Raw genomic sequence first — 18,044 nt, 5'->3', positions numbered from 1 at the left:
ATGTACTCGAGTGGATAAAAAACTTTCTTTCTAACAGGACGCAGTTTGTAAACACTAATAACTGTAATTCTCGGTTTTCTAGCGTACCAGCAGGTGTTCCTCAAGGGTCAGTCCTGGGTCCACTTCTCTTTCTAATCTATATTAACGATCTTCCGAACTGCGTTCTTTCCTCTTCCATAAAGCTTTTCGCGGATGACTGTGTTCTTTACCGTAAAATTACTAATCCTTCAGATTCCCAAGAGCTGCTGGACGACCTTAACCGCGTAATTGAGTGGTGTTCTAATTGGTGCATGCAACTAAATTCAAATAAATGCAAGGCCATGCGTATATCTCGTAACACTGCCACACACACCTACTTTATTAATGGTGCACCTGTGACGTCAGTTAGCTCTTACAAGTATCTCGGCCTTCACATATCAAATAACCTTTCTTGGCACTCGCATATTGACTATGTTACTAAAAACGCTAATAGCATGCTTGGTTACTTACGCCGTAATTTTAGCTCTGCCCCTTCTTCCCTGAAGCTAACTCTTTATAAAACTTTAGTTCGCTCCAAATTGGAGTATGCATCAGCCATTTGGGATCCGACTCAGTCTTCATTAGTTTCTACTCTTGAAAGTATTCAAAACCGCAGTGCACGCTTTGTATTATCTAATTATTCTCGCTATGCAAGTATTTCTTCAATGAAACGAACTCTTAACTTACCTGATCTTTCGTCACGCCGCAAATCTTCCCGTCTCTTCCTTTTTCTCAAAGTTTTTCACTTGAACCCCTTTTTAAAAGAGACCCTTCTTGCCCCTCCGTCTTATATTTCTGCCCGCACTGACCACAGCCTTAAAATCCGGGTGCCATTGTGCCGTACTAACCGGTACAGTGACTCATTCATCCCCAGGACAAGCACGCACTGGAATCGCCTTCCCGCCTCAATCGCACTCATCACTGACCCTACTAACTTCAAGACCGCCGTTCAGAATGCCTTTTGTTAGTATTTTTCGTTAATACTTTTTTGTTTGTATTTTTTACTGCATTACTTCTTGTTTTGACTCCACTCCTTTCTGTAACGCCTTCGGGCCTTGAAAGTACGTGAAATAAATAAATAAATAAATAAATAAATAAATAAATAAATAAATAAATACGTTTGTTCATAAATAACCATAGAATGTGACAGTACTGTGACATTACGCTCACTCGTCTGACACAAGAGGGACATCTAGCTTTCTTTGCATACTTTATGGGATCTGCAGGTGCCGTTGCATCAGCCACTAGAGGTAGTGCTCCTGAAGGACTAGAGGTTGTGCTCCCGAAGGCATGAACGTTGTCGACTATATTTTAGCACAAACCAGCAAGAGCCAGGGCAGATTACAGCACCTAAGTTGCCAGAAGCCAAGACACAGCATTACAAAGCGCATGTACTGGAGCATATGCTACCATCGTGGTTGTCTATCGAAAATGCGTAAAATTTATTTATCCCACAAACAAAGTCTTCGCAGCTGTCTGTGGAGAGCTAGCTTCTGGTAATCACTTGTCTGTGTGGACAGAGCTTCCGATGACTCGGTCGACGGCTGGGAAGTAATGCTAAGTAATCGTGATTATTCAAAGAGAAGATTGTTTCACTTTGGCTAGTGTGCAGTTCATTCCGTCGATAGTGCTACGGAACAGCCGCCACAGTGTGGCTGCACTGAGGACGACGAATACGACGTGTGTGCCGGTTTGATATAGCGTCGCCATTTTGGCCTCCGTGAGCTTACCTGTAAATAAATTGTAAATAGTATTCGGCTTCTGCTTCACGTAACAATAGCGAAGGGACATTGATGAGCGAGAAGGCGTTTTCATTGGCATGCTTTCCTTTCACGTACCAGTGCGTCACTTATGGCAGTATTTTTGCAATAAGATTTGCCTTACTTATCTGCTTCAAGAACCTTTGTGCTTTGCTTTATTAACGCACATTTGGATCCAGCATAACTATTTCTTCCTTAGAAATGTCACTATACGGCGACTGACTTGAAGGATAAAAATAAATCGCAGCATCTATTGCACAGAGACGCTAAGGTTTAGAGAAATGTCCGAAGGTTAAAGTTAACCGTATGCCCTTTATTGTTCCGCACAGTGGTCCTGTGGACTAATTTTGGGAAAGTGAAGCAGACCAGAGAGAAAGAGAGAGCAAAGACAGGAAAAGGAGGGAGGTCAACCGGACGAGCACCCGGTTTTCTACCCTACATTGGGGGTGGGGGAAAGGGGAATAGAAAGTAGAAAAAAGGGAGAGTAAGTACTGAATGTCTGTTGGAAAATGCACAGGGACACTATAGACGGTCTCTTAAGCCGGTTGGAGAAAGGGAAATAGAAATAGCAATAAAGGGAGAGTGTATGTACTGAGTGCGTGTGGGCGGATGCACAGGACCAATATAAATGGTCTCTTAAGCCGGTTGGGGAAGGGAAATAGAAAGTGAAAAAAAGGGAGAGAGTAAGTACGGAGTGCTTGTGGGAGGATGCACAGGGAAACTATAAACGGTCTCTTAAGCCGGTGTACTTCAAGTAGCGTACTAGTGCATGAATCGCTTTTCGTGCCAGTGACGGGTACCGCCACCGCCCGAGTATGGTTAAATCGGAGAACTGTCTTCCGAACGAGTCCAATAGCTTTAAAGTTGTCCGCAGAGAGAGGCGTTGCACTTCATAGCGAGGGCAGGTGCACAATAGGTGCTTGATGGTTTCCTCGCATCCACAGGAGTCGCACACCTGGCTCTCGGCCATTCCTATACGCTAGTAGTAGGCGTTTGTGAACGCCACTCCGAGCCACAAGCGGCACAGCAAAGTTGCTTTGCCGCGGGAAAGACTTGATCGCAGTTGAATAGCCGTACTGGAAATAGAGCAAATGTCACAAAAAAGCAAGGCGGAGGGCCTCGGGGTTCATAGCTGCTGCAGCCGTCGGGGAAGTCTTAAGAAAACTAGAGAAATGTTAATGTTACAGCAAACGAAAAAAAAAGAACGGGGAGAAGTGTTAGACAACAACACCAAATACGCAAACTTAGGCGTTACGCGTCCATCAAGGAGACGCGCTTTACATGAGGCTCAGGTCCAAAGGAAAAGTAATGACCATAGCATGAGGTTTCAAGAAAGCATGTGCCGTGTAACACGGAAAGCCGCTTCAAATGGCTTATGTGTTTCGCAAGACTTACATAGCGCCGAAGGTCGATCAACTTATCCATGAGCCCGTGCCAAGAAACGACAGGCATTGTGCCATTAGAGCACAAGCGGAATGCACCAGCAACGCACGCTTGGTACTCGGACGTTATAGTACCTTCACCATGGGTTGCCAGACATTACCTTCACAAGAGCGCAAGACTCTCACCGCCGCTATGCAGCTGTCGTTGCTGCGTTGCTAGGGTGTGACTTATCCACGAGCCCGTGCCAAGAAACGACAGGCATTGTGCCATTAGAGCACAAGCGGAATGCACCAGCAACGCATGCTTGGTACTCGGACGTTATAGTACCTTCACCATGGGTTGCCAGACATTACCTTCACAAGAGCGCAAGACTCTCACCGCCGCTATGCAGCTGTCGTTGCTGCCTTAGCTGTTGTTGCCATCGTGTTTGCTTTCGTCTTTGTTGGACTAACTACCACTGTTCTAGAAACGATGGAACCCAGCCTTTAAGACCCAAACACCAGGAGAGAAGTTGAAAGACACACGCTGTGTCTGTCTACTTCTGTCCTGGTGTTTGCGTCTTAAAGGGTGGGTTCCATATTTTCTAAATGTATCTACCAACAGGCCCAGCAACAGACTCTTCTACTACTGTTCCTTGTGACACTTAAGATTTTTGCTTCGAGTCGCTTTCAGCTGACGAAAGCCAGACTGATATTCCCATATGGCCATGCGAATTCTGTGTTAGTGTTTCTTAAAGAGACAGGAGCTATAGCTTCACGAGGAGAACATACCAGGCGGAATATGAGGGAGCAAGGTAGAGAGAACATGCAAATGGCACAGCGACGTCCAGGTGCCACCGCTTGTGTTATTCGTTATATAGCTTCAGTAATACGAACAGCTGAGTGCCACATCAGACAGCGCTTCGGTGCATTAAAAGATGGTATATATTGGCACAGGCGGATTTCAAGAAAATGAACAGGTCACTACTTGTCGGGATGCGTTCCCGCTCTTTCTCTCTTCTAACATAGTAATAAGCTCGCGAGCCCTGAAGCATCACGGCGCGGAAAGCTAGCAGCATACAAGTTTGAATTGTCTGGTGCGAATGCTTAGTGCGAATAAAACGTGTTAGAAATCACGGTTAACAACAGGTTTATTTTTTCGCGCGTTTGATAATGTCTGAAAGCGTTTGTGCACGAGGCGTAGGGAGCTTTCTAGAGGATTCGCCAGCGCCAATACGAAACTGCAATTGAGAGATTTTAAAGCAATGAACGGGGCTAATTGGTCGATGTTCGTGATTCTGTTGCGCTTAGTATTACCCTTGACGGAAGAAGTAATTATTGTGTCCTTCCGTCAGTGTAATACTAAGAGAAACACAATCATGAAAGATTTAATTGAACGGCAGCGCTGAAAACACGAACTTTGGCTCCTGTTTTCGCGGACGCCCTAGTTAGGCCTGCGATCTTTCGAGTCGATAGGCAGGTGTTGCGTGCACTCCTATTGTGTGCAAATTGTGCCACACCGGTGTGACATTGGTGGTTTTAAGCACTAAAAGAAGTTTCAGCCGCGCGGCGCAGAGGTGTCGGCGAGGCATCCGCAACTGCTTCTTCATTCTTTGCGAGCTGCTGCAGTTCTCAGTATGACCTTTGTGGAACACTGTGCAAGAGTTCTCCCAAAATCTCTGATCTTTACCTTGTCACTGCTTAAAGAATGCAAGAGAACAGAGCGTGCGCGCGCCTCCTACAGGTACCATCAATAGCACAAGAAAATTCGTCTGAGACAGTCACGACTGCTTACATATGGGAATGCGGAAGCATTATATATTCCCTTTGTTGTAATGTTTCTATTTGCGGCGCGTTCCTCGTCCGCGAGGAGCCAAGAACGTGGCGTATGCAATGAGGCACGCACTATAGTGCCTATAGGCACACATTTATTTATTTATTTATTTATTTTCAAATACTGTAGCCCTCTTCATGGATATTGCAGGAGTGGAGTACAGCAAACGCAAGAACCTGAAATAACGGTAGTTGAACATAATAGATAAAAAAATGAAAAGCAAGCTTGCCATACTAGTGGTTCTACAACATCAGTCAGTTCACGAACAGAACCGGGTAACTCGTTCCAGTAGGCGACAACTCTTGGGAAATAACTGTGTTTGAATATGTTAGTACGTGCAAAGAAAGGCTTTAGGTTTAGGGTGTGACAACGTCTAGTTAGAAGAGCATGGGCATACGTGATGAAATCATCAGTAAATAGTTAACATCATGAGTGAATAATTGAATGTAACAGCTTCATGGAATCTACATGTCGCCTTGTGCAGAGAAGAGATAAATTCAAGGAATTCATTGCAGATGAGGGCGAAAAATCGTGATCGTAGTGATGACAAATGAAGCGAACAGCCTTCCGATTCCACTTTCTTGATGTCGCACGCTTTATATGGGTTCTAGACGCATGAAGCATACTCTAATGTAGGACGAATGAGTGTTTTATATATTAGTAAATTGGTGTGTTTTGGCAATTTAGATAATGTTCGTCTCAAGTAACCTAATTCTCTTAGTGCTACAGATGTGATGTGATCAATATGCTGGGACCCCTGCATGCTGTGCATGAAGATAACTCCAAAGTATTTGTACATCTGTGCTCGAGGGACTATTGTGTTATTGAAAGCGTACACATGCTGTGAAGGAAAATGGCTGTTTGTAAATGACACTGCTACGGTTTTTGAAAGTTAATACGCACCTGCCAGTTCGTACACCAGGTGGAAAATCTGATGAAGGAATCATGAAGTAAGGCGTGGTGACTAGGAGAAGAAATTATCTGGTATAGAACGAAATCATCGGCATAAAGACGGACTTTTGACGTAATATTGTTGGGAAGGTCATTCATAAGTATTAAGAATAACAAGGGTCCCATAACAGGGCTTTTGGGAACACCTGATGTTATATTTACAGTTGAGAACGAAGTGGAATCAAATAAATCGAATTGAGAGGTAAGAAAGCCAGCTGTCCAGTCGATCAGTCAAGGATTATTTAAAATGAGGTTCAGTTTACTTAGTAGCTTGGTGCGTGTATATATATATATATATATATATATATATATATATATATATATATTCCGTGTCAAAAGCTTTGGAAAAGTATACAAATAACGCATCAATTTGATTGCCAATATGAAGATTTCTACTAATGTCAAGGGAAAATTCCGCCAGTTTGTTGTGCTGAAAGCACGATAAAATGCATGTTGTATGTTAGAGAGAATTTTATTCGATTCAAGGTATTCTGTTAAATACTTGTGTATGATATGTTCTAGTAGCTTTCCGGAATTGGAGGTAAGCGATAGAGGTCTATAGTTAGAAAAAAATTGCTCTTCACCAGATTTATGCAGAGGCAGGACCTTGGCTAGCTTCCAAGACTGTGGGACGATGCCTGAAGTCAAGTATTTATGAATGATAACCGCTAAATAACGGGACCACCAGAGAGAGTATCCTACTGGAAAGCTGTTCGGAATGTTGTCAGGACCAGTGCACTTCTTTGTTTCTAAATTGAGCATCAAGTTTAGGATGCTGTTTTTACTGATTTCCACACCGCCGATAGAAAGCTCAGGATTAGAATTTGTGAACGGTGGAAGAGAGTTGTTGTCATGCGGGAACACTGATTGGAAGTAGACATTAACAACATTAGCTATATCGGAGGGGTCTGAAATAGCCGTGCCATCTAATATAAAGGAAACTGCAGCAGCATTATTCAGTGTGGCAAACACTGTCCAACAACAGTAGCGCCACGGCATCTGGAAAACGGCTTTGTTTTTCATTTTCCACATAACAGAATTGTCTTTTAACTTGTATTCATGTTACAAATCGAACCTATCATGCATGCAGCTTGTGTGACCGAGAAGAAAGAGGGTTAACCGAAGGGCCGATTTTTTTTAGCCATATAATAAGAAGCCTACAAACACTGACACCAAGGACAGCATAGGGGAAATTACTTGTGCTTAATAAATCAGATAAAGAAACGATAAATTATTGGAAACGAAAGTGGATAAAGGAACAACTTTCACCAGGTGAGGAACGATCCCCCGACCTTCGCACCTGCAGCTTGTGTGCGTAACACGTACTTTACTCATTTTCAGACACTATAAGGAACTTGCGCTCGGCGGATGGCCTAGAAGAACGAGGTTGCATGCTGCACTTCGGCACTCTTGCGTGTGCGTGTTGCATTCGTCGCTTGTGGTGGTGGTGCTTGTGTAACGTCATCTAACTTCCGCGCCAGCTTCGCTGTACATCCACTTTAGCATAGCGGAATATGTGTGTGTGTGTGTGATAACTTTATTTGGAATCCGGCGATTGGGAGGCCCGGGCCTGGGGCCATAGCGGAATAAAGGCGGATTTTTTTCTTGTTCTTTCTTTTTCTTTTTCCCGCACGGCCGCCACCGGCGCTGCCGCGGATGCATGGATGGATGGATGGATGGATGGATGGACGGATGCTGTGACCGTACCCTTTTGAAACGGGGCGGTGAGCAGCGCCACCAAGCTCTGGTTCTTATTACGCCTAATGTAATACGTATGTTGAAAAAAAAAAAGAAAGAAAGAAGCACACGCAAAGAATTCCCAGCGGGTAACTTCCTGAGCCACTGTTGGGAATTTTTTTTTTTTTTGTACGCCTCCGCTATTTGTCATATACCTACTTTTCTGCCACCAAACCTCCAACGGCATTTCACTAATCTCGATTGCGGACATCACTTCCCGCCTGCTATCCCTGAACCCAAGAACTTCAAGGAGGCCAGTGGAGCCTAAACTGACAGCAGGGTAGATATGTTCACCTTTTAATAAAACATCTTCCATCGTTTCGCCAGCTTTGTCGCAGGAAGCACCTGCGTCTTCTTCCTTTGTGTACCTCGCATTATAGCTACTCGTTCTAACGCATACTGACCTCGCTTCAAAAAGTAAAGAGCTTTTATGTGAGGTATCATGAGTTGTTTTCTTCTTGATCTCGTTTTTACCTTTTAAGTAGTTGCTCACAGCAGGCTTCTTTTCCATTACCGCCACTCAGGAGAGTGTCTCGGCCTCTCTGGCTTTGCGTTTGACGTTCTTTGTTGCAATGTTGCTCACTATACCAGTCGCATGCTTGCTGTTAAGCTACCCTTCTTCCTCCACTCGCGGACACAATGGATAATTCGAGGCGTCCCCCTGACCTTTGGTTGCTATCGAGTCCTGATTGTATTGCTGGCTTCAAGAAAGCAACTGAATTTCGATGGATGGATGGATGGATGTTATGAGCGTCCCGTTTGGAACGGGGCGGTGGGTTGCGCCACCAAGCTCTAGCTATTATACTGCCTAATGTCCTACCTGGGTTAAACAAAGAAAAAAGAACAAAAAAACACTATGAACTGCCACGCCCAAATTTTCTGATCCCCTATTGCGAACTGTACATTTATACGTCTCCGCCTTTTGTCGTTTTCCTACTTTTCTTCCACCAATCCTCCAATCGCCTCTTACTAATGCCTATTGCGGATATGTTTGCTTTACCACTGCTCCCGCTGAACCCAAGGGCTTCAAAGAGGCCAGTGGTGCCTAAATCGACTGCTGGGTAGACGTCTTCACATTCTGATAAAACATGCTCCGTTGTTTCCCTAGCTTTACCGCAGCAAGCACATGCGGATGGATGGATGGATGGATGGATGGATGGATATTATGAGCGTCCCCTTTGGAAAGGGGTGGGTTGCGCCACCAAGCTCTTGCTACTATACTGCCTAATATCCTACCTAGGTTAAACAATGAAAAAAGAAGAAAAAACACTATGAACTACCCCGCCCAAATTTTCTGATCCCCTATTGCGAACTGTGCTTTTGTACATCTCCGTCTTTTGTCGTTTCCATACTTTTCTTCCACCAATCCTCCAGTCGCCTTTTACTAATGTCTATTGCGGACATGTTTGCTTCCCCACTGCTCCCTCTGAACCCAAGGGCTTCAAGGAGGCCAGTGGTGCCTAAATCGACCGCTGGGTAGACGTCTTCACATTCTAATGAAACATGCTCCGTAGTTTCCCTAGCTTTACCACAGCAAGCACATGCTTCTTCTTCCTTCTTACATCTCGCTTTAATGGTGCGTGTTCTAAGGCATGCCGATCTCGCTTCGAAAAGTAATGAGCTTCCCTTTGAGTTGTCATAAATGGTTTCTTTCCGGATTTCGTTTTTTCCTCTTAAGTAGTTACTCATGGCAGGTTTCTTTTCCATTGCCGCCACCCATGAGATTAATTCAGCCTCTCTGACTTTCCGCTTGACCTTCTTTGTTGCTGTGTTGTCCACCCTACAGGCCGCATACTTGCTGGTAAGCTTCCTAGTTCTTTTCCTCCACTGTGAATCAATGTTTTTCCTGTACAGATACCTGAACACTCTCCCAGCCCATTTACTTTCTTCAATATTCCTCAGACGTTCTTCATACTCAATTTTACTGCGAGCTTCCCTCACTTCAAAACTAGTCCAGCCATATCACCCTGCACAGCTTCATTTGTAGTCTTCCCGTGAGCGCCCAATGCAAGGCGACCCACTGACCTTTGGTTCCCGTCGAGTCCTGATTGTACCCCTGATTTATAGCAAACAACCGCATTTCCAAAACTAAGTCCTGGAACCATTACACCTTTCCACATACCTCGGAGGACCTCGTACCTATTGTATCCCCATAGCGCTCTGTGCTTCATTATGGCTGCATTTCTCTTCCCCTTTACTGTTATGATTTTTTCCTGTGTTTCCATATATCATATTGCCCTCGTTTATCGATATACCGAGGTATTTTTATTCTGTTACCCGAGGTATTTCTTGGCGGATGCCCGGTGGCGAGCGCTATCTGGTAGTGGTGCAAGGAGCCCAGCGGCGGTGACGTTGAGCGCGCGCCTCCTGTGATGTGATTGGTCGTCCTGTCCGCGGCTCGAGAACAACCACTCCGCAGCACGTAGGGTCAGATAATCCTGGGGACGTTAGCAAAGAAAAGCATTTGAAAAAGTGCCCGGAAATTTGGTAGCTCCTAAAATAAACTGCGCTTTCGTTTTGTACGTGCTTATGCACAGCTACACTCACGGGAACAACCCGAAGACGGCTAAAGCTACTGGTACTTGGTATACGGCAGGGTCGAGTACCGAGGACAAATTGTCACCTGATTTTTTTAGTTTCTCTAAAGGAGAATTTTGTACATTTACGCAACAGGACACCTCAGTATAATCTGCTTTGCACCGGTGTTCCAAAAGGAACACGACGAAAATACACAGCGCCACTCAGACGAGAGCCGGTAAAAGGGGTTACCTGGTTTCGCAACAACTGTGATAGTGGCATGGTGATGGCGACACGACGGGGCCAGACTAAGAAAAGACGAGCACAACAAGGAGGCTCACATGTTGAAGACTCGGCGTCGAATCATCGGTGGGAACTGATCCCGTGGAGACAACTGCGAAGAAAACTTTAGTTATTTATATTCTAGTTGCCTTTCTCTCTTTTAAGTTTCACAAGTTCGATCTTGTTTTTGTGTGTGTATTTGACTACGATGTTGTCTCTTCTTTTTCCTGTTGTAGGTCAAAGCTCTTGAGAACTCCCTTCCCTTTCGTGCTTAGATTATAGTGACTACCTGGGATATGTTGGAGGAATTCCTCTCGACACTTGAAAAAAGCTTATAAGTTATACGATTATGGATATGTGATATATTCTATGTTTTGCGCTTTTCTCCTAATGAAACTGAGTGCGCCGCCTTCCGAAGCAAGGTGCTAAATTGCTTAAATGTTTCACGGTACCTATCATCACTATTCGTTGATTTAAACATTTAACACTTTGGAGCAGCCAGCGACAAACTTTACCTATATAGCGACATACCCATGCCTTACTTACTGCTGACATTCTCCATTACTAATTAATTAATTAATTAATTAATTAATAATTAACGAGAGAACAAACGCGGTGATGGTACCAACAACAAGCGCAAGGCAGGCTGCACGAATTGTACCATCAATGCGAAGGTTCTTGCTCGGGGTAAACAACGATGTCTTTATTTAAACACATGTCACGTTCAAGAAAGTAAGCTGGAAACTACGTAATCAATTTTCATATAGGGCCTACAAAATTTTACGCAGACTGTATTATGTCAGTGCAAACTTAAGCTCTAAAAGAAAGATACCACAGGCATAATTACGTTGTCGTCATGCACTTGCCATTGCACCGTCATCAATCGATCGTGGTCGTTCCGTTGTCCGCATGCCGCCGTCCACATTCCATCGTTATCAGTCCATTGTCTTCGCCGTTTTGCAGTCGTTGTAGTCACACGCTCGTATTGTGCACAATGTAGGACATCTGAGCAGGTTTACACAACTGAGCAATCAATTGAACTAGACAATTACGGTAGATTTAGCCTACTGCTTAGCCCGCGGCTGATGACTGTGAACAATACATTGTGATAAATAAACACAACCTTTGTGTGAAAAGGCGTGACTGAAATTACTTTTATTTCCTAAAACTTGCTACAATTTCTGTTACATTTAAAATGCTTTTATGTTTTTCGATTGTTTTAAAATTTTTGGAGGGGAATTAAACTGCTTAAACCACTCTTGCTATGTATTTAGGATGGTTGGTCTGAGTTGCAGTAACTTTCAAGTATACTTTTTTTATTGGTGAAATTTGCTGCTTAATGTAAGACCACTTCTGAATCACAATCTTACGTCTGCAAATTTCTAGGCAGTTTTATTCACTATGTTAATATACAAGCGAATGCGCGGGCTCTTTTTTATGCAAATGAGTAGTTTTGATGGTACATAAAAATGTCAAACTCTAGTGGCTCTTTGGTTCCCTTAACGAAATTACTGTGCACTGCCTTACACGAAGGCTCTGAGTCTGGTTGTCCATACTCCAGTACGGCGGCGAGCGTCTTCCTTTTTTTTCCCCGTGACGCTTCGCTACAGTGACAGCGACAGTTGGCGTGAAACTTTTAAATTTTAGATACCCACCCCTGGCCTAATGTTCGTCGTGTCAATGTCTTTTCCTACCTTTTGCACATCGCTTGGCGTATCGCGGAATCTGCTCAGCTGGAGGTCGACATCTTCAAGCTCACAAAAGATGAACCCAGTGTAAAGAGGACGTATAATAATGTCGTAATAATGACGTATTAAAGTCGTGTAGGTGCGCATTAACCTGCGCACATAACCTTGCAACATTCTATCAGGACTATTTAGAACTCTTGCGAATGGAACCACACGTTGTGACAGATACCTCGTGCTCGTCGTAAAATAACGGGCAAGGATCACTGAAGTTTGTGGCAATAATGTTCTTGTTTTTTTCATCGGCACGCGGCTCCCGACATATGGCACGACAGCTGTGGATTTGCAGTCGCTGATGGTGTAAGATGGGAAATTGTAGAAGATACAGCGCAGGTAACCTCAAATTTTCTTACCCTGCTCATTCACCGCCGCTACTTTCTATATTCCGGTTCGAATGAACGCCACAGGAAGCACGTCGCTTTCGCAAAACGCTGTCTTCTTTTCAGTAATTTGTGCGAAGCCTGACGTCATGTCTAACAGGCCCCGATCTTACAAGCAGGTTGACGCGCTTATATAACGCTGAAATTATGTATATCTGATAAAAAACACGCGCAATATGGCGTTATCTGAGTGCAGTGTCGTGTATATATATAGCAATGACAGCGTGTTTCGTGAAAAACATTTATGTAGTGCCCAGTGCGACACCGGTTTTTTTTTTCAGAAGAATTGCTCGAGTTTGTCACTTGTGCCGCGTGTAACCTTCGCACTCGTATTTTGTGCTAAGAATGTTCAGCGCGCTCTCTAGAAATGTATTTTGCAGTACCACTTACGCCAATGAGAAGTCATTCACACACGCACTACGATCCGGAACATTGAGGCGCATGTACTGAAGATGTGAAATTCCTTAGTAAGGACGTCTATGGCCTGAAGCAATGGTGATTGTGCTCTGGCAGTAATATTACAAGCAGTTTAGGTACATTGTATTAGCCGTGGAGATAGAGCCAGAGATTTAGAAAACACTTGGCGTGATTAACAGTGACCGAAAAGTACGTTTCAAGATGGAGCCGATGCTTCGAAAAAAGGATATTCCTTCATCGATGTCAAGGCTTAGGTTGCCCTGACGAAGGCAAGTCCCGTTGTCGAGCGTTGGCTTCGGCCTGAAGCGTCCCATGTTCGTTCACACTTAGGCATGCCGAAACAGTTCTCCCTACCAGTGGGAGAGCCGAATACACAGGTTTTAAGCACTCACTGAGCAAACCCCCGGGCCGAATTATCCAAGTTCTTCGTCTGTAAGTCTTCATCGCTATTGGCCTCCCGCCTCGATTAATGTTACGCCTAGCGTGTTCATTGCCTGCAATTCGCTCTTGAAAAAACAAATCCTGGCCAATAAACTGTTTTGAATACGGGCCTTAAGAACCCGTGAAGCAAACAATACACACAATGCCAAGCAGAATTTTAATGCACGATCGTTGTCGAGCAGATTCTTGTCAGCCTACTCTGCTTTGGAGTCGCAGCTCCTTCTCAGAACGCATTTACCTTGTTTATTTCGGCAGAAAATCTGTCTGCACCAACATTTGCGCTCTAAGTCGGCAGGACATACTAAAGGTTTCCCACTCCAGCGTCCTTTAAGGAATATGTCGCAGTCGCACTCGCCGCATTTGCTCGGGCTGTTCCAGTACACTTCGCGGAAGGTAGTACACCTGCGGCCAAAACTTCCTAAAAAGTAAGTAAAGCGGGTATATTGTACAGTGTGCGTAAAGAGAAAGCTTTGGCTCGAGGCCAAATACAAGTGCCCCATCCAAGTACACGTAGAACGCAGAAATGCTCGCAGTAGACAACAGCTGCGCTGATTTAAAAAAAGAAGAAGCTATTGATGCGTTTGAGAGAAAAAGCTTAATTCTTTCAACTTTGTTTAAGCTGAATTTTGATTTATGACTTCATTTTTATAGAAAAATAGCCGAAAACCATTACGTCTCCCCCCTCCATACCCCCCCCCCCCCCAAATACAAGTAAACTTAAGCATGAAGTTTACAAAACGTTACCTTTGCCCCCAGAAGCGGTATAGAAGTTCTGTAATAATCATGAGTTGAGAAGCGTCTAAAATAGATAAACTTGATGTATACCTTTACAACTTCTGTGATACTGTCGCAATGCTTACGAATGTGTCGCACATGCACTGCAAGCAAATTTGCGGTCTACATTGTTTACATTTGAGATTGGTTTATTACAAACCAGTTTCGGCTGCTCTAAATGTCCTATTAGGCGCGGTGTACATAATTGTGATGTATCTTATTTCTGACGCGAAATTGAAAACTTAGCGCCTGAGCATTTTTTTCGATTATGCAGTTTTCAACAATATTTCTAAAACTATTGCCGGTCTAAATAAACATTAGCTTCCTGCGGTTACACTAGGTTTTAAGGTTTCCTGCTAAATGCAGCAAAGCTCATCAACATTGGTCTAGTACGTGTCCAGAAAAGCATTTTTCCTATCCGAGTGACTTAGACGCTTCCTATATATATATATATATATCTATATATATATATATATATATATATATATATATATATATATATATATATATATATATATATATATATATATATATATATATATATATATATATATATATATGTAAACGCGCCAAAAACTTGCTAGCTCGAACCGCGCTCATTTACAGCTAAATATCCCGACAAGGAAGTGTGGTTGGTCAAAATTGGTTTAGTAACGTCAATGTTTGCTAAATCGTGTTAACTAGGACGCGCTCTATTGAGCGGTCGGTGCGCTCGAAGGGGAAGGAAGCACGGGGGCAGCGTGTGTTGTGGGAACGAAACAGGACCCAAGGTCGTGGGGCATCGTACCATGGGTTGACAATGACACCACGGCGAAACTGAAATCGCTCTGTGCCATAGGCCTACGCCTTCTCCAGAAAACACGCACACGAAAAAAGAAATACTGATTGGAGATGCTGGAGCATTTACCGAAATGGTTTAATAAATGGAGCAAATGAAAGGCACAGTTCTTGTGTAGGCTGCTTGGAGTGGATTTTAATACAAGCTCATTGACTCTGAAATTGGTGCCCAGTCACGGTGTTGCACTTCATTCTGCGAACACATCTGCCGTCAATATTGCGACAGAAGAGCCTCTTGCACCAACACTTGGCGCGCAAGTCGGCAAGGCAAGCTTTTGGAGCCCCATCGAAGCGTTTTGTTTTAACGTAGATGTCGCAGTTGCATTCGCCGCAGTTGCTGGACCTACTCCCGAACGCCTCGTGTCGTGGGCACTTCGGGCGGCCGCCAGATCCTAAAGAAATGTGAAGGGAATATTATACATAGTTACACTCTCAAAAATGGTTGCACCCTTCGGGGTTTGTCCTGTCGCACAACGATAATCGTCATCTGCCTTCCTTGCGTTTCCTTTCATGAAATATCTGCGTTGGATACTTTCTTGTCGACAATGCTATGTCACTCTGCTGATGTGTATGTCGTTCATGGCATGGGAGTACCGGGCGCACAGCGTTAGGGAAAGGAAAGGCGCGCAGGATAGATGATGATTATTGTTGCACGTCAAGATAAAACCCAATGTGCGCGCGTAGGATTGTCTGGGCTGCAATTCTCCGACCTAAGGTAGCCTGACAGGCCGCAGAGTTGCCTGACTGAGCTAGCTTGGATGCTTGGTTGCCACAGTCAGAAGTTCGAATCCTCAAGTTTTTTTTGAAGGTATGAAACTTGGAACTCACCTGCCCAACTACAAAACATCTCCAGGCTTGGAGTGGCGCCTGACACCGGCATAAACGCCGGGAGCAAGTGGGGCTATACTTATCCTGGTGCAACCTGATTAGGAAGACCCACGAAGCTTCAGCAATACACTCCCTCACCAGAACAGAAATTGGCCTCCCAGGTGCAGTATTCGGCCACTCCCTCCCAAATGACTCACTCAACTACCCAATGGCCCTGAGTCCCCAGCAGCTGCCGAGCACTTGACCAAGACGGCGGTTAGACCTGCAACGCAGCAGAAGGTGCTAAGAGTCTCTGGACCCGGACAGGCCGCCAACGGAAACTGACCATTGAAACATTTAACACCGGAACCCTCTCGCGTGAAGCTAGCCTAGCAGTACTCTGAGGAACTATCAGGCATTGTTTGGGACATTACTGGCCTTAGTGAGGTTAGAAGAACTGGTGAAGCTCGTACAGTGCTGAAATTTGGCCACGTCATGCGCTATAAAGGACTGCCAGATAATGAACAGTTCGGAGTAGCATTCCTCATCCATAAGGACATATCGGGCAACATTGACAATTTCTAGAGCATTAATGAGAGGGTAGCAGTAGTTGTAATAAAGCTAAATAGGAGGTATAGAATAAAGGTAATACAAACCTACGTACAAACCGTTCGAACCTCCAGTCACGATGATGAAGAAATAGAACTTTTTAATGAAGATATTGAATTAGCGATGCGAAAAGTGCAAACTCAGTGCACTCTAGTCATGGGCGACTTCAATGCAAAAGTGGGGAAAAAGCAGGCTGGTGGACAAGCAATTGGCAACTACGGCTTCAATTCTAGGAACACTAGAGGTGGGATGCTGGTAGATTTCGCAGAAAGGAATAAGGGGTGAATAATAAACACCTTCTTCAGGAAGCGTTGGAACAAAAAGTGGACCTGGAAAAGCCCTAATTGTGAAACAAAAAATGAAATTGATTTCATACATTATACCGATCCCAGCATAGTGCAGGATGTAGACGGCTAGGTAGGGTAAAGTGCGGTGATCATATGTTAGTGAGGGTAGGAATCACTTCAATTTCAAGAAATAAAGGATAAAATTGGTCAAGAAAAACAGGCCATCCTAGACGCAGTAAGGGTAAAAGCCGAACAATTCAGGTTGGCACTTTCAAACAAGTTTGCATCCTTAGAACAGAGATATGAAAATGACATAGAGGCAATGAATGTAACCATAACAAGGCTGGCTTCAGAAGCAGCAAGTGAAATGGGACGTAACGCACCAAGGCAACCAGTAGGTAAGCTCTCCCAAGCAACGAAGGACCTAATAAAGAAACGACAAAGAATGAAACAGACCAACTCAACACATCAGAAGGAATTCGCGGAACTGTCAGCACTAATCAACAAGCAGAAAATAAGGGCTATTTGAAATTATAACGTGAGAACGACTGAGGAAGCAGTAAACAATGGATGCAGCATGAAATCTGTGAGAAGGAAACTAGGCATCGGACAACCCAAGATGTATGCACTGAAAGATAGATAGGGTAATATCATCAGCAATCTCGAAGATATAGTAAAAATGGCGGAAGAATTCTATACTGAGCTGTACAATACCCAAAGCAGCCACGATACCTGCATTGGAAGTAGTAATGAAGCGGTTACAGAGGCTCCTTCTATAACTAGCGATGAAGTTTGAAGGGCCGTGCAAGACATGAAACGGGGAAAAGCGGAAGGAGATTCACTACCAGTCGATATAATCAAAGATGGAGGAGTCAAAATGCTTGAAAAACTAGCGGCACTTTATACGAACCTCCTATGCCTTCAAGGATCCCAGAGGACTGGAAGAATGCCAACATTCTACTAACACACAAAAAGGGAAACGCTTCAGAATTTAGAAATTATAGGCCCATTAGCTTACTTCCAATATTATATAAAAATATTCAAGGTAATCTCCAATAGAATAAGAGCAACACTGAACTTTAGGCAACCAAGGGAACAGGCAGGTTTCAGGAAGGGATACTCTACAATGGATCACATCCATGTCATCGATCAGGTTATCGAGAAATCCACAGAGTACAATAAGCCTCTCTATGTGGCTTCCATAGAACACGAAAATACATTTCATTCCGTCTAGGTACCAGCAGTAGCAGTCAGAGAGCATTACGAAAGCAGGGAGTACAGGATGCT

The 18,044-nt window shown here is 44.1% G+C and overlaps 1 protein-coding gene across 1 annotated transcript in view; it reads right to left on the bottom strand.

Annotated features, from left to right (window-relative positions):
- Window positions 1–15,007: 15,007 nt before the first annotated feature.
- Window positions 15,008–18,044, bottom strand: part of LOC142588925 (uncharacterized) — a 103,671-nt gene continuing 100,634 nt past the window's right edge. Inside the window, exon 32 of the mRNA XM_075700736.1 lies at window positions 15,008–15,446. Coding sequence (XP_075556851.1) covers window positions 15,202–15,446 — 245 coding nt within the window. The 3' untranslated portion in view covers window positions 15,008–15,201. The remainder of the gene's footprint in view (window positions 15,447–18,044) is intronic.

This window comes from Dermacentor variabilis, chromosome 7 (genome assembly GCF_050947875.1).
Source record: "Dermacentor variabilis isolate Ectoservices chromosome 7, ASM5094787v1, whole genome shotgun sequence".
Taxonomy (NCBI): domain Eukaryota; kingdom Metazoa; phylum Arthropoda; class Arachnida; order Ixodida; family Ixodidae; genus Dermacentor; species Dermacentor variabilis.
Note: the sequence above shows the minus strand (reverse complement) of the source record. Positions and strands in the feature narration are given on the sequence as shown.